The sequence below is a fragment of the Acartia tonsa genome, chromosome 11 (genome assembly GCF_053477335.1).
Source record: "Acartia tonsa isolate MP-2025a chromosome 11, ASM5347733v1, whole genome shotgun sequence".
Classification (NCBI taxonomy): Eukaryota; Metazoa; Arthropoda; class Copepoda; order Calanoida; family Acartiidae; genus Acartia; species Acartia tonsa.
The window spans coordinates 16,507,627-16,522,123 of record NC_137270.1 but is presented as its reverse complement, the minus strand read 5'-3'; the positions used below and the strand labels follow the sequence as shown (position 1 = coordinate 16,522,123).

Here is a 14,497-nt window from a genome sequence, read left to right as displayed (position 1 = left end):
TTGAGCAATTGAATGGTAAAAAGTTATTTTAGCAGTAGTTTCTGTTTAACCGTGTCCTTCATTTTCTTAAAATTAGTTAAACGGGTTTAAGTACAAGTTTCAACAACATCACCTTACTAAACCCCCTCCCCCTCTAATGAAACGAAGGAGAGGGGGTGGGGGTTACCCCAACCTTACCCTCAAAAGGCTTTTGTACGAAGAAAGTAGTTGTATTAAAGAATCAAAGCTCTGTAAAACACATTCTGCAGTAAAAAATAAATAACAAAAATAAACACAAGTAACGAGACATTGCAATTTAACAAAATCAAATAAATAAACATGAATAAAATTAATTTATTTGAAGTAATACATTATTTAATAACAATCTAAAATCGACTATAAAATAATGAAAAACTAAATGAATTTAAAAAAAAAATATTCATTTAATTTTAAATAAATAGAATATTAACTGATAAACAATCACAGCAGTTATCAGAGAAATAATAAAAATCTCTGAATCATTTGTTGGAAAATCTTCTAATTTTGTAAAGAATCAGTCTTTAGAAAAATCCACCATCTATTTAACTTCGCGTCATCTTATCATAAATTTGTTGGGTTGACAGAAAATTTATGGTAGTATTTCTTCTTAATTGATGGAATAGTCCAAGTTAGCTTGATCTTCCCACCGCGTCATCCGTTGATCTAAATAATTAAAGAAAATAAAATGGGTTAAGAAGTTGCATAGATCTTATGACTTATTTATTACTTTTACATTTACATTGAACTAGTCTTTTTCCTTTTCTTTATATATATTAATAGCGATTGCGCTCCTAGCGTCTGTGGGCTAAATATTCAAAGGTGTAGGAAGAGCATAAAAAAGCATCAAACCATCCTAATATACTAAATATCCAAAGGTGGAAATGCCAAAAACCACCCCGGAAACTATTTAAAGTTTTTCTAAATTGTAGAACTCAAGTATTTATAAAAATCTTAAGCTACAGACAAAAAACCTTACTATAAGGATAATAGATAAAATATTGACCATAAATCGAGAAAGACTGTAATATTTAATTGCATAAGACAATAAAAGTCTCATAAAGTACTAGAAAAAGATAGATAAATAAGATACTTAAAATGTACAGAATTATAGAAAAAGAAAATTTATTTGTATATAGATAGATAGAGAAATGAATGGATGAATAGATTGATAAAATTGGAAATATTTATTGTATAGCTATACAAATTGAAAAACCCCAATAGATTGATAAAAATCTAAATACCTGATATAAATTGGACGACTTTGTTCGTTGAACTTCTGAATTGCCTTTCCAATCTTCTTTCCTTCCTACAATAAAAATATAAATAATTATAGAGTTGCTACACTTTTGAAAGTGTTACAGGAATCATAGTAGATTAAAACAATAGAGGGGGAGGGGTTAAATAACTGTATATCCCCTTTCCAAGGACCATGTGCCGACTTTCAATTGGATCTTTAAAAATCAACCAATAACGTCGGGAATATTAACGCAGCCAAGTCGCTACAAAATACAGAAAGCATTTGCTAACAGACGAAAAAATTCCTTAACAGGGGGATTCAGGTAGTTGTCTGGTTATACATCTATACTATAAATTTATTGGAATCATCATATCAATTTTGAAGTCTATACGCCTCCCCCCCCCCCCCCGTAAATTTTAACCATTTAAAAACATCAAACGCTCTGCAAAGTAAAAATGGACGCGTAGACAAATTTTTGGACAAAAAACCCAGAGAAAAAGTTTTTCATGTCCTTACACCTTATTGTTTTTAGATTCATTTTTAATGTCTTTCTACTAACAAGAAAGTCCACTTTTTTACTATACGTTCCTTTCATCGAGCAGACTTATAAAAAGAGGAGCTACGCTTTAAGATATATAAAATACTAAAATGAATTGTTGTATTAAATTGTAACCACAGAAATAAAGAATAGAATTGGCAATGAAATATGAAAAGATTCTTTCCATATATAGCAATTCTCCATTCAAAACTACAAAATTTGGAAATAAGCAAAATAAATGTCAGACATCTTTAAAACAGAGTAAGGGTTAAAATTAAAAAAGGATGACAACATATAAGTGATTTAAAGGGCAGATAATCAGAACAAATCAAGAATTAACTAAAGGGAAAAATCCCCGTAAACTCTTTCTATTATTTAAATATTTTTGTAGCCTGAATGACAGTCCAACGGACCAAATAAATTATATTCTGGGTGCACATTGGTGTTGGATATCATCACAAAAATATATAATGTCTTTCTGAAATGGCAGCCGAGAAAATCACATTTCTTCCACAGCGCTTTGGATACGGACAGACATAATGAATTATAGAGTAGCTTCACTAATAAAAAGAACTTTTTTCATGCAATTTTAGAAAAAAACTATAAATTTTCTTTTTTATTATCTGTCTTTCTATGATTTGTTGTGAATTTTGAATCTGTCTTTTAATTTATACACCCTCGACTTGGGGTTAGTACATCCGCTCGTAGTCGGGTAGGTAATGGGTTCGAATCTCTGCCCAACACAGTGTCTTAAATAAAGTCACGAAAAATGGTTCCTTGTGCTGATATGCCACTTACGCTGCATAAGAAGTTACAAAAAGAGGAAATGCCTTGGCCCAAAAAAGGCGCTACTTATTACAATGCACTGATAGGATTTCCAGAAAAAGGTCCTACAATCAAAGATTTGGTAATCTGTGACATGTTTATCCGCGTAACCATACACTTTATTAGCAAGATTTGGTTCAAAGATGCACCAAAATTAAGACCTATTGGTATATCCCATTCCCATTAATCTATCTGTTTTTTTGACATATCAATTTGTGTTATTAGAAAAACAACTTTCTACAATACACCCTCATAAACATAAATTTTATTTCTAGACGATCAGTTTTTAAAAAATGCTTTAAAGTTTTCTTATTTGTTTGCTTAACAACTTTAGGGACTTTTATTGAATTTAGATGGGTTGGGTTATTATGTTGAGAGTCCAAACGTTTCGACCAATAATTTAAATTGTAATCTACGAAAGGTTAATTTTGTGTATCATCATTAGGGATATACATCAATTTATCGGCCCATTGTCTTATCCCATTAAAACCCTGGTTAAAAAGAGAAAGAAAAATATATAAAACTTAACCATAGAAAAGTTAGATTTATACATACAGAACAATGTTTCAATACGTTTGTTCTAAAAGAAACAAATTAAAAGAGTAGAACAATTTACACTAAAATTTCAAAACAAACACCAAAAAAAATTTTGGGATTTAATTTTTAGGTACAATCTATTTGTTTTGATCTTTAAAATCCATCACTAAGCAAGTAAGATTTGATTTTTTTACAGTCCTCTTTTGAATTACTCAAAGATATGAATCTCCCCTCCTTCGTTTAAATTTATCATATTACATATACATATATTTTACATATAAATATGACTGATTTTCAGCATAAAACTTTTCAATCAGCGACAAGGACATTACAAAATATAAAGTAGGAGGAAATGCATTGGCTTATAAAAAGGTTCAAGAAATCAAAGTTAAATAAAGACTTAGGTCGTCCAATCTAAAGGTTCAAAAGTATATAAAAGTTACAGAATTTCTGTAAATTTATGTGTCTGACTCTAGCTTAAGATCTCACTATTTTGAGGGTGTGTTCCTCAATCCATACAAGAGAAATCTTCACCACTCCCCCCCCCCCCCTACCTCTAAATCTTTTTTTTACAATGAACAGTGGAGGGTCGACTCTCCTCCTTTCTCCTAGGGGTCTTTAGGGGCATAACTGCTAATAACGTAGATAAAGCATCAAACTGGACACGACTATAATATGATTACAATTTTTTGAATATTTGTCCCTGCTATTTCAATCTATCAAAACATTCAAAACAATTTTACATCCGTTTGATTTAAAAGATTTGTTCAAGCGTTAGAAAGTCAGATTGAGGGTAGGGGAAAGAGAATCATAGACAAGATTATTTTTTAAAGGTAAAGCAATGATTTAACCTATTCGTTATATTGAAGTAAAAGATTATATACTATTGAGCATTTATTTACAAACTCTTATTGGAATATGCTTATGAATTGTTTAAGTATAGATGTATAATCCAGACTACTTACCCATTTAGTGAAGACCATTTTCGTCTGCTAGCAAATTGCTTTATGTTCCTTTTTAAGAACTCAGCTAAAAAAGAAAGTTAGTATTTACCTTTTTGGAGAAGGAACGCTTAGGAAGGTTGACAGGTCTTGGATAAGGATTTCTGTAATGTTCTGCCATTGTCATTCGGGCTTCTGCTTCCCTAAAAAAATAAAGATTCTCATAAATTTTTGAAGACCATTATTTTTGAGGTCAGTTGTTTTGTAAAGGTGAAAAAGGTAAAAAATGTATGCCTTTTATGGCATAATAAAAGACAACATTTTTCGGTTTATTGGAAATTATATTTCTCCATTTCTTTGTTAAAAAATATACAATACTTACTTACTATAGAAACATAAACTTGTCGTAAAACTTTTTCAATAAAACACGATTACCAAAAAACAAAAGGTATCTTTCAGGAATGGTATCTCTTTGTTTTCCTATTTAAGTTTTTTTTTAATGCGACCATTTCTTTAATGGATTTATTATTACTTGGATCATATACTAGATTATCATGTATTCTAATAAATTGAAACTTGTAGCTGGCTAAAATAACGTTCCTCCCAACTACCCCCCTTTAACTTTCCCCTCCCATTAGAGATCGAAATGACCATGTTAGCAACATAATTTGACAACAAGGGGGGGGGGGGAGTTCTGACACATTTGCGTAAACCTGGTGTATAGGCTTTATCTTTGAGCTGAGAGGATAGGTTATTAGGGATAAAATCATTCTTGTATGATGAATTTCCCCCAGATTTAAGATTTTTTGGATAAGCCTCCGGGTTCCGGAGCTCCAGGCCTCCAGGTGGTCTCTCTACAGGTAAAAATTAAAAATAAGATTTTTTTTTTGAAGAGTTAGAGGTTAACTTATAAAACAAAATATGCTTCTTTTTGATTGTTATTCACATAATTGAAGAAAAAACATACATATTTTGTCTCATAAGCTGACATCTAACTCTTTAAAAAAATTTTTTTTTCATTTTTACCTGTAGAGAGACTACCTGGAGGCCTGGAGCTCCGGAACCTGGAGGCCTATCCAAAAAATCTTAAATCTGGGGGAAATTCATCATATAAGAATGATTTTATCCCTAATAACCTATCCTTTTAGTCCAAAAATAAAGCCTATACACCAGGTTTACGCAAATGTGTCAGAACTCCCCCCCCCCCCCTTTTTCTCCTTCACATTTATTATTTGTTTACATCTAGTGTGAAATTCACTTGAACTGTTGGTTTTCAAATTATGCTACAAAAGGGTGTATATCAGCCATATACATATTAAGAGATATAAGTTTTCTGGAATTGTAATGTAGGGAGTAGATTTGAAATCTGCATCAAATTTTAAGGATTTTTTATAAAATTCGTTTTTTGTATAATTCTTTATCTAAAAGCGGAAATACAAATTAAGTTAATTAATTTTGGCATCTGTGATTGGTGGATTTAAAAAATCTGCGCTCTGATTGGATGTCGTACATCATTCAACCAATTAGAGCGCAGGTAGTTTAAAATCCACCTATCCTATTGGTCAAAATTAATTAACTTAAAATGTATTTCCGCTTTTAGATAAAGAATTTTACAAAAAACGAATTTTATAAAAAATCCTTAAAATTTGATGCAGATTTCAAATCTACTCCCTACATTACAATTCCGGAAAACTTATATCTCTTAATACATACATCAAAACACTACAGCTAACATAAATATATTTTTCTAAAATTTTGAATGCAAACCTAATCTAAATCCCTGACCCGGAATTTACATGAAACAATATGTAAAAGTTTGAAAACACAAACAAAAAGATAAATATAAGATGGAAAATTGAAACCGTGTCTTCAAGGATAGTGCTTAGATAAAAAAAATATTTTTAAACCAAAGATTTTCTACAATTTTGGTGAGTCGGTACATAATGACGGGTAAATCCTACTCAAAAGGTAAGTATGTCGTACAAAACATCTGTCTGAATGTTCAAGTAAATTCTGAAATATTACAATCAAATTTAGGATACTTTGTGAAAATTGTAGCACCTTTTTTATAGAAGATGTATAATGCAGAGTTTGAAGAAATATTCCTGTATTTCTACAAAAAGTTATGGTTAATATGAAAAAAAAATTAACAAATTAATTTTTTCAAATAAAGATAAAAAAAAGGAGGAAAAAGTCCCCAAAGATGTTAAGCCAACGATTAATAAAAAGTTATTATAAAAACTTTGGGGGACTACAGTTTATAATTAACAGCCCATTGTCCCCTCTCTCTCTCTCTCTGAGGAAAATGACAATTTAACCTTTCTTTCAAAAATTATAGAAAAATTGTCATTATTTCATTTTATCTTTTAATCTAAGCAACATAAAACTCCATTGTTTGAATTGTTTTTCCCAAAAAAATTGTAATAAATGAACATGCTTCTGGGTTTATTGTAATATTTTTTGATAGTTTGTTGAAACTCTTGCAAAGAGAACAAATTAGTTTAATGGATGATCAGTTTAGTGGGTCAAACAATGCAACAATGGGGATGTTCATTCACTTCAGCAATAGATGTAGAAAATACGTGGATATTATGACATCGGAAAATTTCCCCTGTAATTTATTGGCCAGTTCGTTTAGGGATATGGGGAGATCGTTTTAGCCTGCTACGGGGGGAATTGGGAGGAAATAAGATAATGGGGGGGGGGGGGGGGTGTCGTTATTTTAGACCGCTACAAAATCCACTTTTTTTTAGAGTAAATGATAAACTGGTGCAATATCCAAGTAATAATAAATCCATTTTAAGCATAAATAAATCATAAGAACCGCATTTTATTATTAACTAACCTTCTTCTTTTTAAGATTAAAACTTTAAATGCTAACTGCGAAAGTCTTTTTCGTTCATGTCAGAAAGGGAGGAGACATTAGACTCTAAATTGCAATGGTACTCAAAGATTTTTTACAAGGTTATCTCCAAAAACTTTATTTCTTTTATTGAATTTTTATTGGTTGGTTCCAAACTAGTAATGTCCAAATCTTTTAACCAATAATTTTGATCTACAGAAGGGGTAACTTTGTTAATCATCATTAGGGATGTGCATTTTCCATTGTCTTATCCCTCAAAAATCTACACTATATTAATACCCAATAATATTTCTTAATGATTTTTTTCTTGCCAATTTTTTTTATTTTTTTTGTACTTTAAATCAACATTTTCTGAAACACAGAAACAAGTAATTTTACTATATTACATGAACATGTTAATTTAACACTTAAAATGCATCCGTAAATTTTATTTATTTACAAGAACTTTCTCTGAATAATTGCATAAAGAGAATTTGTTAAATTTTCTATGCACATTTTACATGTTTAATGAAATAACAAGGACAACTATATGCACTGTGGGCGAATAAATATATTGTTGGGGTTAAAACTTTTGTGAAAATTTTGTAAATATTTACCCCTATCCTCCATTTTTTAAAATGGTTCTCCTAAAAACAACTATAAAATACCCTCTCGTTGTCTAGTAGGAGCTATGTTTAAAATGTCTTGACTCAAAACAGGCAAAACTCATTATATTGCAGAGTTAAGACTTCTAGACATAAGATGTGCAATAAATGGGTTGGTTGTCTGTTGGATGTTTGACCGCGTAATCATGATTGATTTGCAAGTTTTGATTCAGAGATACACCAAAATAAGACCTAATGGTGTATTCTGTGCTCTAAAGGTTATCCAGGTTATAAATTGTAATGTCGTAAAGTTTTCAATGTAGCTTGCATACATATCATTATACTAACTCGTTAATATATACAAACTAGATTCAGAATGAAGCCTATAATATCATTTTGATATTAAAGACAGTTATCAGAAATCTTCAGGGATAAGACAATGGCGATAGAATGATGTACAGTACAACCCAAATAATCATAAAGAATTATACTTTTTTTTAGTTAAAACATTGATACTTTTTACCAACCAATCAAGATTCGATAAACCATCTAAAATTCTTAAGCCAACGAACGCGTTGATACTCGCCATACTCGGCGAGGGTGACGTAATAAAGAGTAGGTCCCTTGAGACAGCGGGTCAAGTACTTGTACTTTAGCATGGACCTTGAGCTGGCCCTGGTGCTAGCATACAAAAGTGTCTCGTCCTACTCCATGACTACTTAGGTCCAAACACTAAGAAACTATGGCTACACACACACAACGCGTTGATAAAACGTTGGGTACTATTATCATATAATGTGAAATTTGCCCTTTTCTTCCTAAACACTTAAGCTAAGCCTTGGTATGGTAGGTGTAGAAATTCCCGTAAAATTCCCCCTAACCAATCAATATATCCTCTATTGTATTAGTATGACTTTCATAGGCTTTACTTCACCACATACAATGCGTACATACAAGTTTGATTAAGTGAAAACTACCAAGGATCTAAAGGGATAAGACAATGGCATATAAATTGATGTACATCCCCAGAGTGATGATACACAAAACTATACCCTTCTGTAGATTACAATAAATAATTGAAACGTTAGTGCAATCAACTTATCAAAATTTATTTTAATGTCCCCAAAGTTGTTTAACATTGTACAATTATGGGCACTGGTGAATAAACATCCCAATGTCCCCTTCCTTTCCTGGAAAACTATCCACACAGGTCCTAGCTAACAAAGTGTAAACTACCCCCACATACATAGTTCCTAACTAACAAAGTTTAGCTGACATTGAATTATTCCAAATACACACAGGGATATTTCTGTCCATATCTACAAAATTTTGAATAAAAAAGTATCATGTATGTTATCTAATTCTGTCGATGTTAAGTGGGTTAAATAAAGGAATACATTTGTCCTATTAAAACAAACCAGTGTAACTAAGAATTTCTTTCACACAAACTTTTTCTTGACCATAGAACTCCCCCTCCCCCTTTATTTTAGTAAAGGATAGGGAAAAGGTGCATTGGTTGGTTTCTGTAGTTACGACAATCTTAAGTTAAACAAAGTACAACTTAAACGGAGCAAAGTTATGAAGAATTACGTAAATTTTTTAATTTTCTTTCAATAAAAAAAAAATTTTTCTTACGTTCTAACCCCTGCAGGATATAAACGAGCAGTACCTAAACCTTGCGGGGCTCTTCTTTGTATCCAATATAACCTAACCTAACCTTATTTTATTAGTACAAACTAAATCACCAAACCCAAAAAGGCGCCATATAGTTTTTTCTAAGTCCTAAATAAAATCGAGACTTACTTTAGGCATTCTTTAATGATGAAAGGTTCCGAGTGGTGTTTGTTCTTTCTGAATAACTCCATAGTTTCCTCTCTAAAAAAAAAGAATAATGTTAATAGGTACCTACCTAGTTTATCACATTATATCAATAAAAAGAAATTATATCACACTAACCGCTGGACCGTTTGGCTACGGCTATGCATTTCAGGTGATATGCCTACTGGTCATTACATGGGTTTAAGCTATTTTCCTGTTAATGTATTCACAAATAATACCCCTTCCCACAAATTAATTAAATCATTATATACTCCCTATTAGTGGAAAATTACAAATATGGAGGGTCATTAAAGGTTAAGCAATTAAGTCATGAAAATAACAGTATTGGCAATCAAACACTTTACTTATGTCTAACCTACACAAATTGACTCTCTCAATAATAGACTGGAGCTGGGTTCTCAGAGGTATTCTTTGTTGAGGATATAAGGACAGATCCCACAGCAGAGGTTGACAAAGCTGTTGCCTCCCTCAATGACTCATCACCCTCCAGAAAAAGTAGAGCAGATCTTCCTACAAATAATCGCCAACTGAGATCTAAGGGCCCAGTTAGAGGCAATGGAGGGCCTTGGAGCCAATCATCTGGACATGGTGGACGTAGTGGAGTGCCAGCTGGACGTGGAGGTGTTTCTGGTGGACGTGGAGGTGTTCCTGGAGGACGTGGTAGAGGGCGTGGTGGACAGTTTTCTGGTTAGACTACTCCCCAAAGTTTTATAATAACGTTTTCTTTGAGGACTTTTATTGAATTTTGATTGGTTCATTAGGTTGAGTGTCCAAACGCTTCAGTCATTAATTGTAATCTATCATTGGGATTATTTTGTGTATAATCATTGGAGATGTACATTGTACATAAAGTTATTGGCAATTGTCTTATCCTGATTTGTGACATATTTGATTTTATAAAATTAAAAGCTGTACACCTCTTTAATTGATATTGTTTGCTAGTGATCGCTATTATAGATGTTACCATCCTTGTTTAACAAAACATAATTTTCTTACTTGATATATTGTCTTTCTACTATCGTTTCTGCAGGATTTGTTGCATTCCAATTTCTGGACATTCGTAATAGGCGAGAATATAAACTCAATACCTGAAAACAACAAATAAGTTTATTATTAATATAAATTCTATCATATAAAGTAGGATGGATTATTGACTGAAGCTTTAATAACTACTCAACTGATTAAGTTCTCCTTTTAGGAAAGCTTTACATAGGTCATTGGATGGTTTGAGCAACCATTTTTTTATTGTTTTAGGCTATTTTGAGCAAGATCCCAACCCTTTGTAAAAAGAACACATAGATGCTAGGGACGTTTCGGCTAGTATTTATTAATATGCGGCTAAAATATTTTAATCATTTTGCATCTTTTTCTTCTTTTATTGCCTAAATTTTTAAAATAATACAATGCATGACAGTTAAACATAAACGAGTACGTCCAACAGTAGCTGTTTTATGAGGTTAAAATTTGAATATTTTTTTTTAATTTGGCTGAAATTTAAACATATTACCTAACTCGCCCAAATACCAAAAAATGTATAAAACATTGTTACCTGACCACGTAAATTATTTGCAGCCATAATTTTTGGTGTTTGGTGATTGATATACAGTGAATTAAGTTTGTAAATATTTTCTATTTCTTTGAGTACTTCTTCAGAATCCAATCAGCGTCCTGCAAAATAATAGGTTTAAATAGGAAGAATTAAATTATAGATTTATATGTCCACTTGAAGTATTCTTGTAAAAGCTTTAAAGAAAAATAATAGAGTGGGTACGAGCTATTTGTAACTCTACCCACAGAGTTAGGACCCTATATAAAGATTGAAAGTTAAAAATGAAAATTTAATTTTAAGGTTTTATCTAATATGTGACCTAGAGAAGCCTTGGGTTTTAGACATGATTAACAGATTTTCAGTGTTAATACAATTATTTTAAAAATCAAAATTTTCTGTCAGCCTTTCTATAAGAGATCGGATAACAAGACAGTAAATTGATCTTCTATTAATGCTTGAATATATAAAATTCAGCTTTTGATAGAGTTGGTACATATTTTAGTACAAAAATGGTTGTAGATTAAACTTACAATCGAGTTTCTAATAATAATACATAAAATCTAATGGCTCTCCTTTACAGTGAATCTTTTTATAGGTCTTGGAAAAGAATTATAACTACTTTATGGAAGGTATCTCCACTCTTTCAAGAGAAATAACAATCAAAAAAACTTTTATTGAAAATTGGCGGAGTCACCACCCTCACCCCTCAACCTTAAGTGCCTCTAGAGGCTTCTAGGGGGGGGGGGGGGGGGGCATAGTCGCTAGTAGATTTATAACTGACTAATAATGCTGTTTTGTTAGAACAATCACATTTGAAACTAAAATTGGATCTGTAAAGCTTTGGTGAAATGTGTAAAAGTTTTGGCCCTAAGGCTAGGATCTAGCTCTATTCATATCAGAGCTTCTTAGAACGCTAGCACCCTAATTCTAATATATCCACTATCACTGAAATAATGGAGTTATCCATTTTATTGAGACTTTTTTGGGTTTTTTTGGTGGTTTTAGGCTATCTTTTATTAAAATTTTGGGCTATTATTCTAACCTTCTGCCGTCGAAAGCTTCTAAAAGCTTGAAGAACAGCCGAAAGTTTTATTTTAGGTTACAGAACAATTTACAATTTTCAGTTAATGCCGATTATTAAATAAATTATCTACCCTTTTTATAAGATTTTAAGATAATGATTCCTAGGAAAACAAGGCCATTTTAAACATACTGTCTGATTATTGAGCTTTGCCTTAATGTATATTTCTTTTTGAATCTAGTTATATGAAGGATCTATTCTCTACTCACTCTGTGGATTTATTTAATCCTATTGGAAAGTTTCGCAAGTTCATGCCACTTTCCTTCTTGGGGCGAATGCCTTGTCCCTCCCCAATAAAAATAGCATAAAACATACCCAAAACAAAGCTGCACATATTATTCATACATTGATAAAAGAAGAAAAGTAGGGTGGTAGGTGGGTTGCTACCCAAAACTTTTTAGTGGATTTTTCGAATTCTCACTATCATTTCTCTACTTGACGTTTAAGCAATGTATCTAAAAATACTTTAAAAACACCGCCAAAAACTTTAACTAGCAGCTGTCCCTAGGGTGCCTCTAGGGGCCCCGGAGAAGAAGTGTGAAGTCAAACCCGCCTCCCCCCACTCTAAGTTGTAGCTTTAAAAGGAAAAAGTTTCGGAACCCTTGGACGAAGAGAAGTCCAGCAAAAGTAGGACATACAGTGGCACCACCTAGCGATATTTTAAAATATATTTTGGTGTTTCTTTTCTAGGGTTGATTTCTCTTAGGAGGGTGGTGGTATCCTCCCCCAAAATAGCTATAAACCTTCCCAGGACCTATGAGAAGCTATTGTAAAGGAGAACCATATAGGTTCAAGGGATAGAGATCCAGGGTACAGACAGACAAACACACAGACCCTGTTACATTTATTTAAGGATATTTAACATAAAAATACAATAGCTGTTTTGTTAATGCATCTATCTATTTTAAATATTCCAATGTATATTTTGTATATATTAGGAAGGTCACTTTCACACACTTTGGATTAGACTAGGCGCAGACAAAGAAAGGATTTTAAGTTAATATTGCCTTTATCTATTTTAATATGATTCAGAAAAAAAGTCTTTCCTGTTTGTCTTACTATCAATGGGAAGAAAAATACAAAAGTTTGTCACATAGAGTAACAATATTAATTGCCTCCTGGCTTTCAATGTACATTGAAGAAATCTTTTTGAAAAATTCCGTAATTCTAGTAACCTCTATGGGTATTAAATGCCTGTAGTCTAATAATTATTCCAATATTTTTTTAATGCATCTAATTCATTACTAACCCATCTGTTTATATCTAATACTAGCGGATAAACCCTTAGAGGCCGCTAGGGGCATTGAGGTGGGAGGGGAGAATTTGGCTCAACTCCACTTTAATTTTTATTGGAGGGGGGGGGGGCGGGGGTGATATCTCTAGGGGCAATTGGAGGGAGTATGGTGGAAACTTCCACCATAATAGTTCCAAGGGCCTATGATAGGTTTAGCGGTTAGCAAATCCTTCAGTACAAACAAACTTTATTACATAAAGGATTTTTTTATATCCTGCTTAATCCTCACCTTTAGTGATCTTTCAATGATTTGTTGAATTCTTTCTGAATCTAATTCATCTCTATGTTGGTCAAACTCTTTACGAACTAAAATAAAAAATAATAATAAATTAATGAGACTGATATTCCTTTTAACCAATATTAATTAGGTAATGTATTTTTACTATTTTAAGAACAAATTAAAAAGGGAAGGAAGGTAAAATATGTAATAAAACATGAATAATCAGAATAATTCAGAATGAGACACTAACTTTGTGCAAACCAAAAATTATGATAAATAAAGTACCCCTTCTGTAGATTAAAATTATTTGTTAAAAGTTGGATACTGTAGAATTGTACTAACCAGTCAAGATCTAAGGGGGGGGGGGGGAGAAGTTCTGACACATTTGCGTAAACCTGGTGTATAGGCTTTATCTGTGAACTGAGAGGTTAGGTTATTAGGGCTAAAATCATTCTTATATGATGAATTTCCCCCAGATTTAAGATTTTTTGGATAGGCCTCCAGGTTCCGAGGCTCCAGGCCTCCAGGTGGTCTCTGTACAGGTAAAAATTAAAAATAAGATTTTTTTTTGAAGAGTTAGAGGTTAACTTATAAAAAAAATAAGCTTCTTTATGATAGTTATTCACATATTTTAAGAAAAAACATACATATTTTGTCTCATAAGCTGACTTTAACTCTTAAAAAAAAATTATTTTTTCGTTTTTACCTGTACAGAGACCACCTGGAGGCCTGGAGCTCCGGAACCTGGAGGCCTATCCAAAAAATTTTATATCTGGGGGAAATTCATCATATAAGAATGATTTTATCCCTAATAACCTATCCTGTCAGTCCAAAGATAAAGCCTATACACCAGGTTTACGCAAATGTGTCAGAACTTCCCCCCCCCCCTTAATAATTAAATAATTTTTTAAGTCAATGAATGAAAGAACGAGTTTATAAAATCTTGGGAGCTTAATTATCTTACCAGCTGT

The 14,497-nt window shown here is 32.1% G+C and overlaps 1 protein-coding gene across 1 annotated transcript; it reads right to left on the bottom strand.

Moving 5' to 3' along the window:
• Positions 1-319: 319 nt before the first annotated feature.
• LOC145331636 (LYR motif-containing protein 1-like) lies at positions 320-13,612 on the bottom strand. Its single transcript, XM_080176412.1, has 7 exons — positions 13,536-13,612; positions 10,932-11,050; positions 10,379-10,470; positions 9,347-9,418; positions 4,209-4,299; positions 1,260-1,324; positions 320-681 (listed from the first exon to the last, which is right to left on the bottom strand). The coding sequence occupies exons 2-7, from the start codon at positions 10,956-10,958 to the stop codon at positions 648-650; spliced, it is 381 nt and encodes a 126-aa protein (XP_080032538.1). The 5' UTR covers positions 10,959-11,050; positions 13,536-13,612; the 3' UTR covers positions 320-647.
• Between the last annotated feature and the right edge of the window lie 885 nt (positions 13,613-14,497).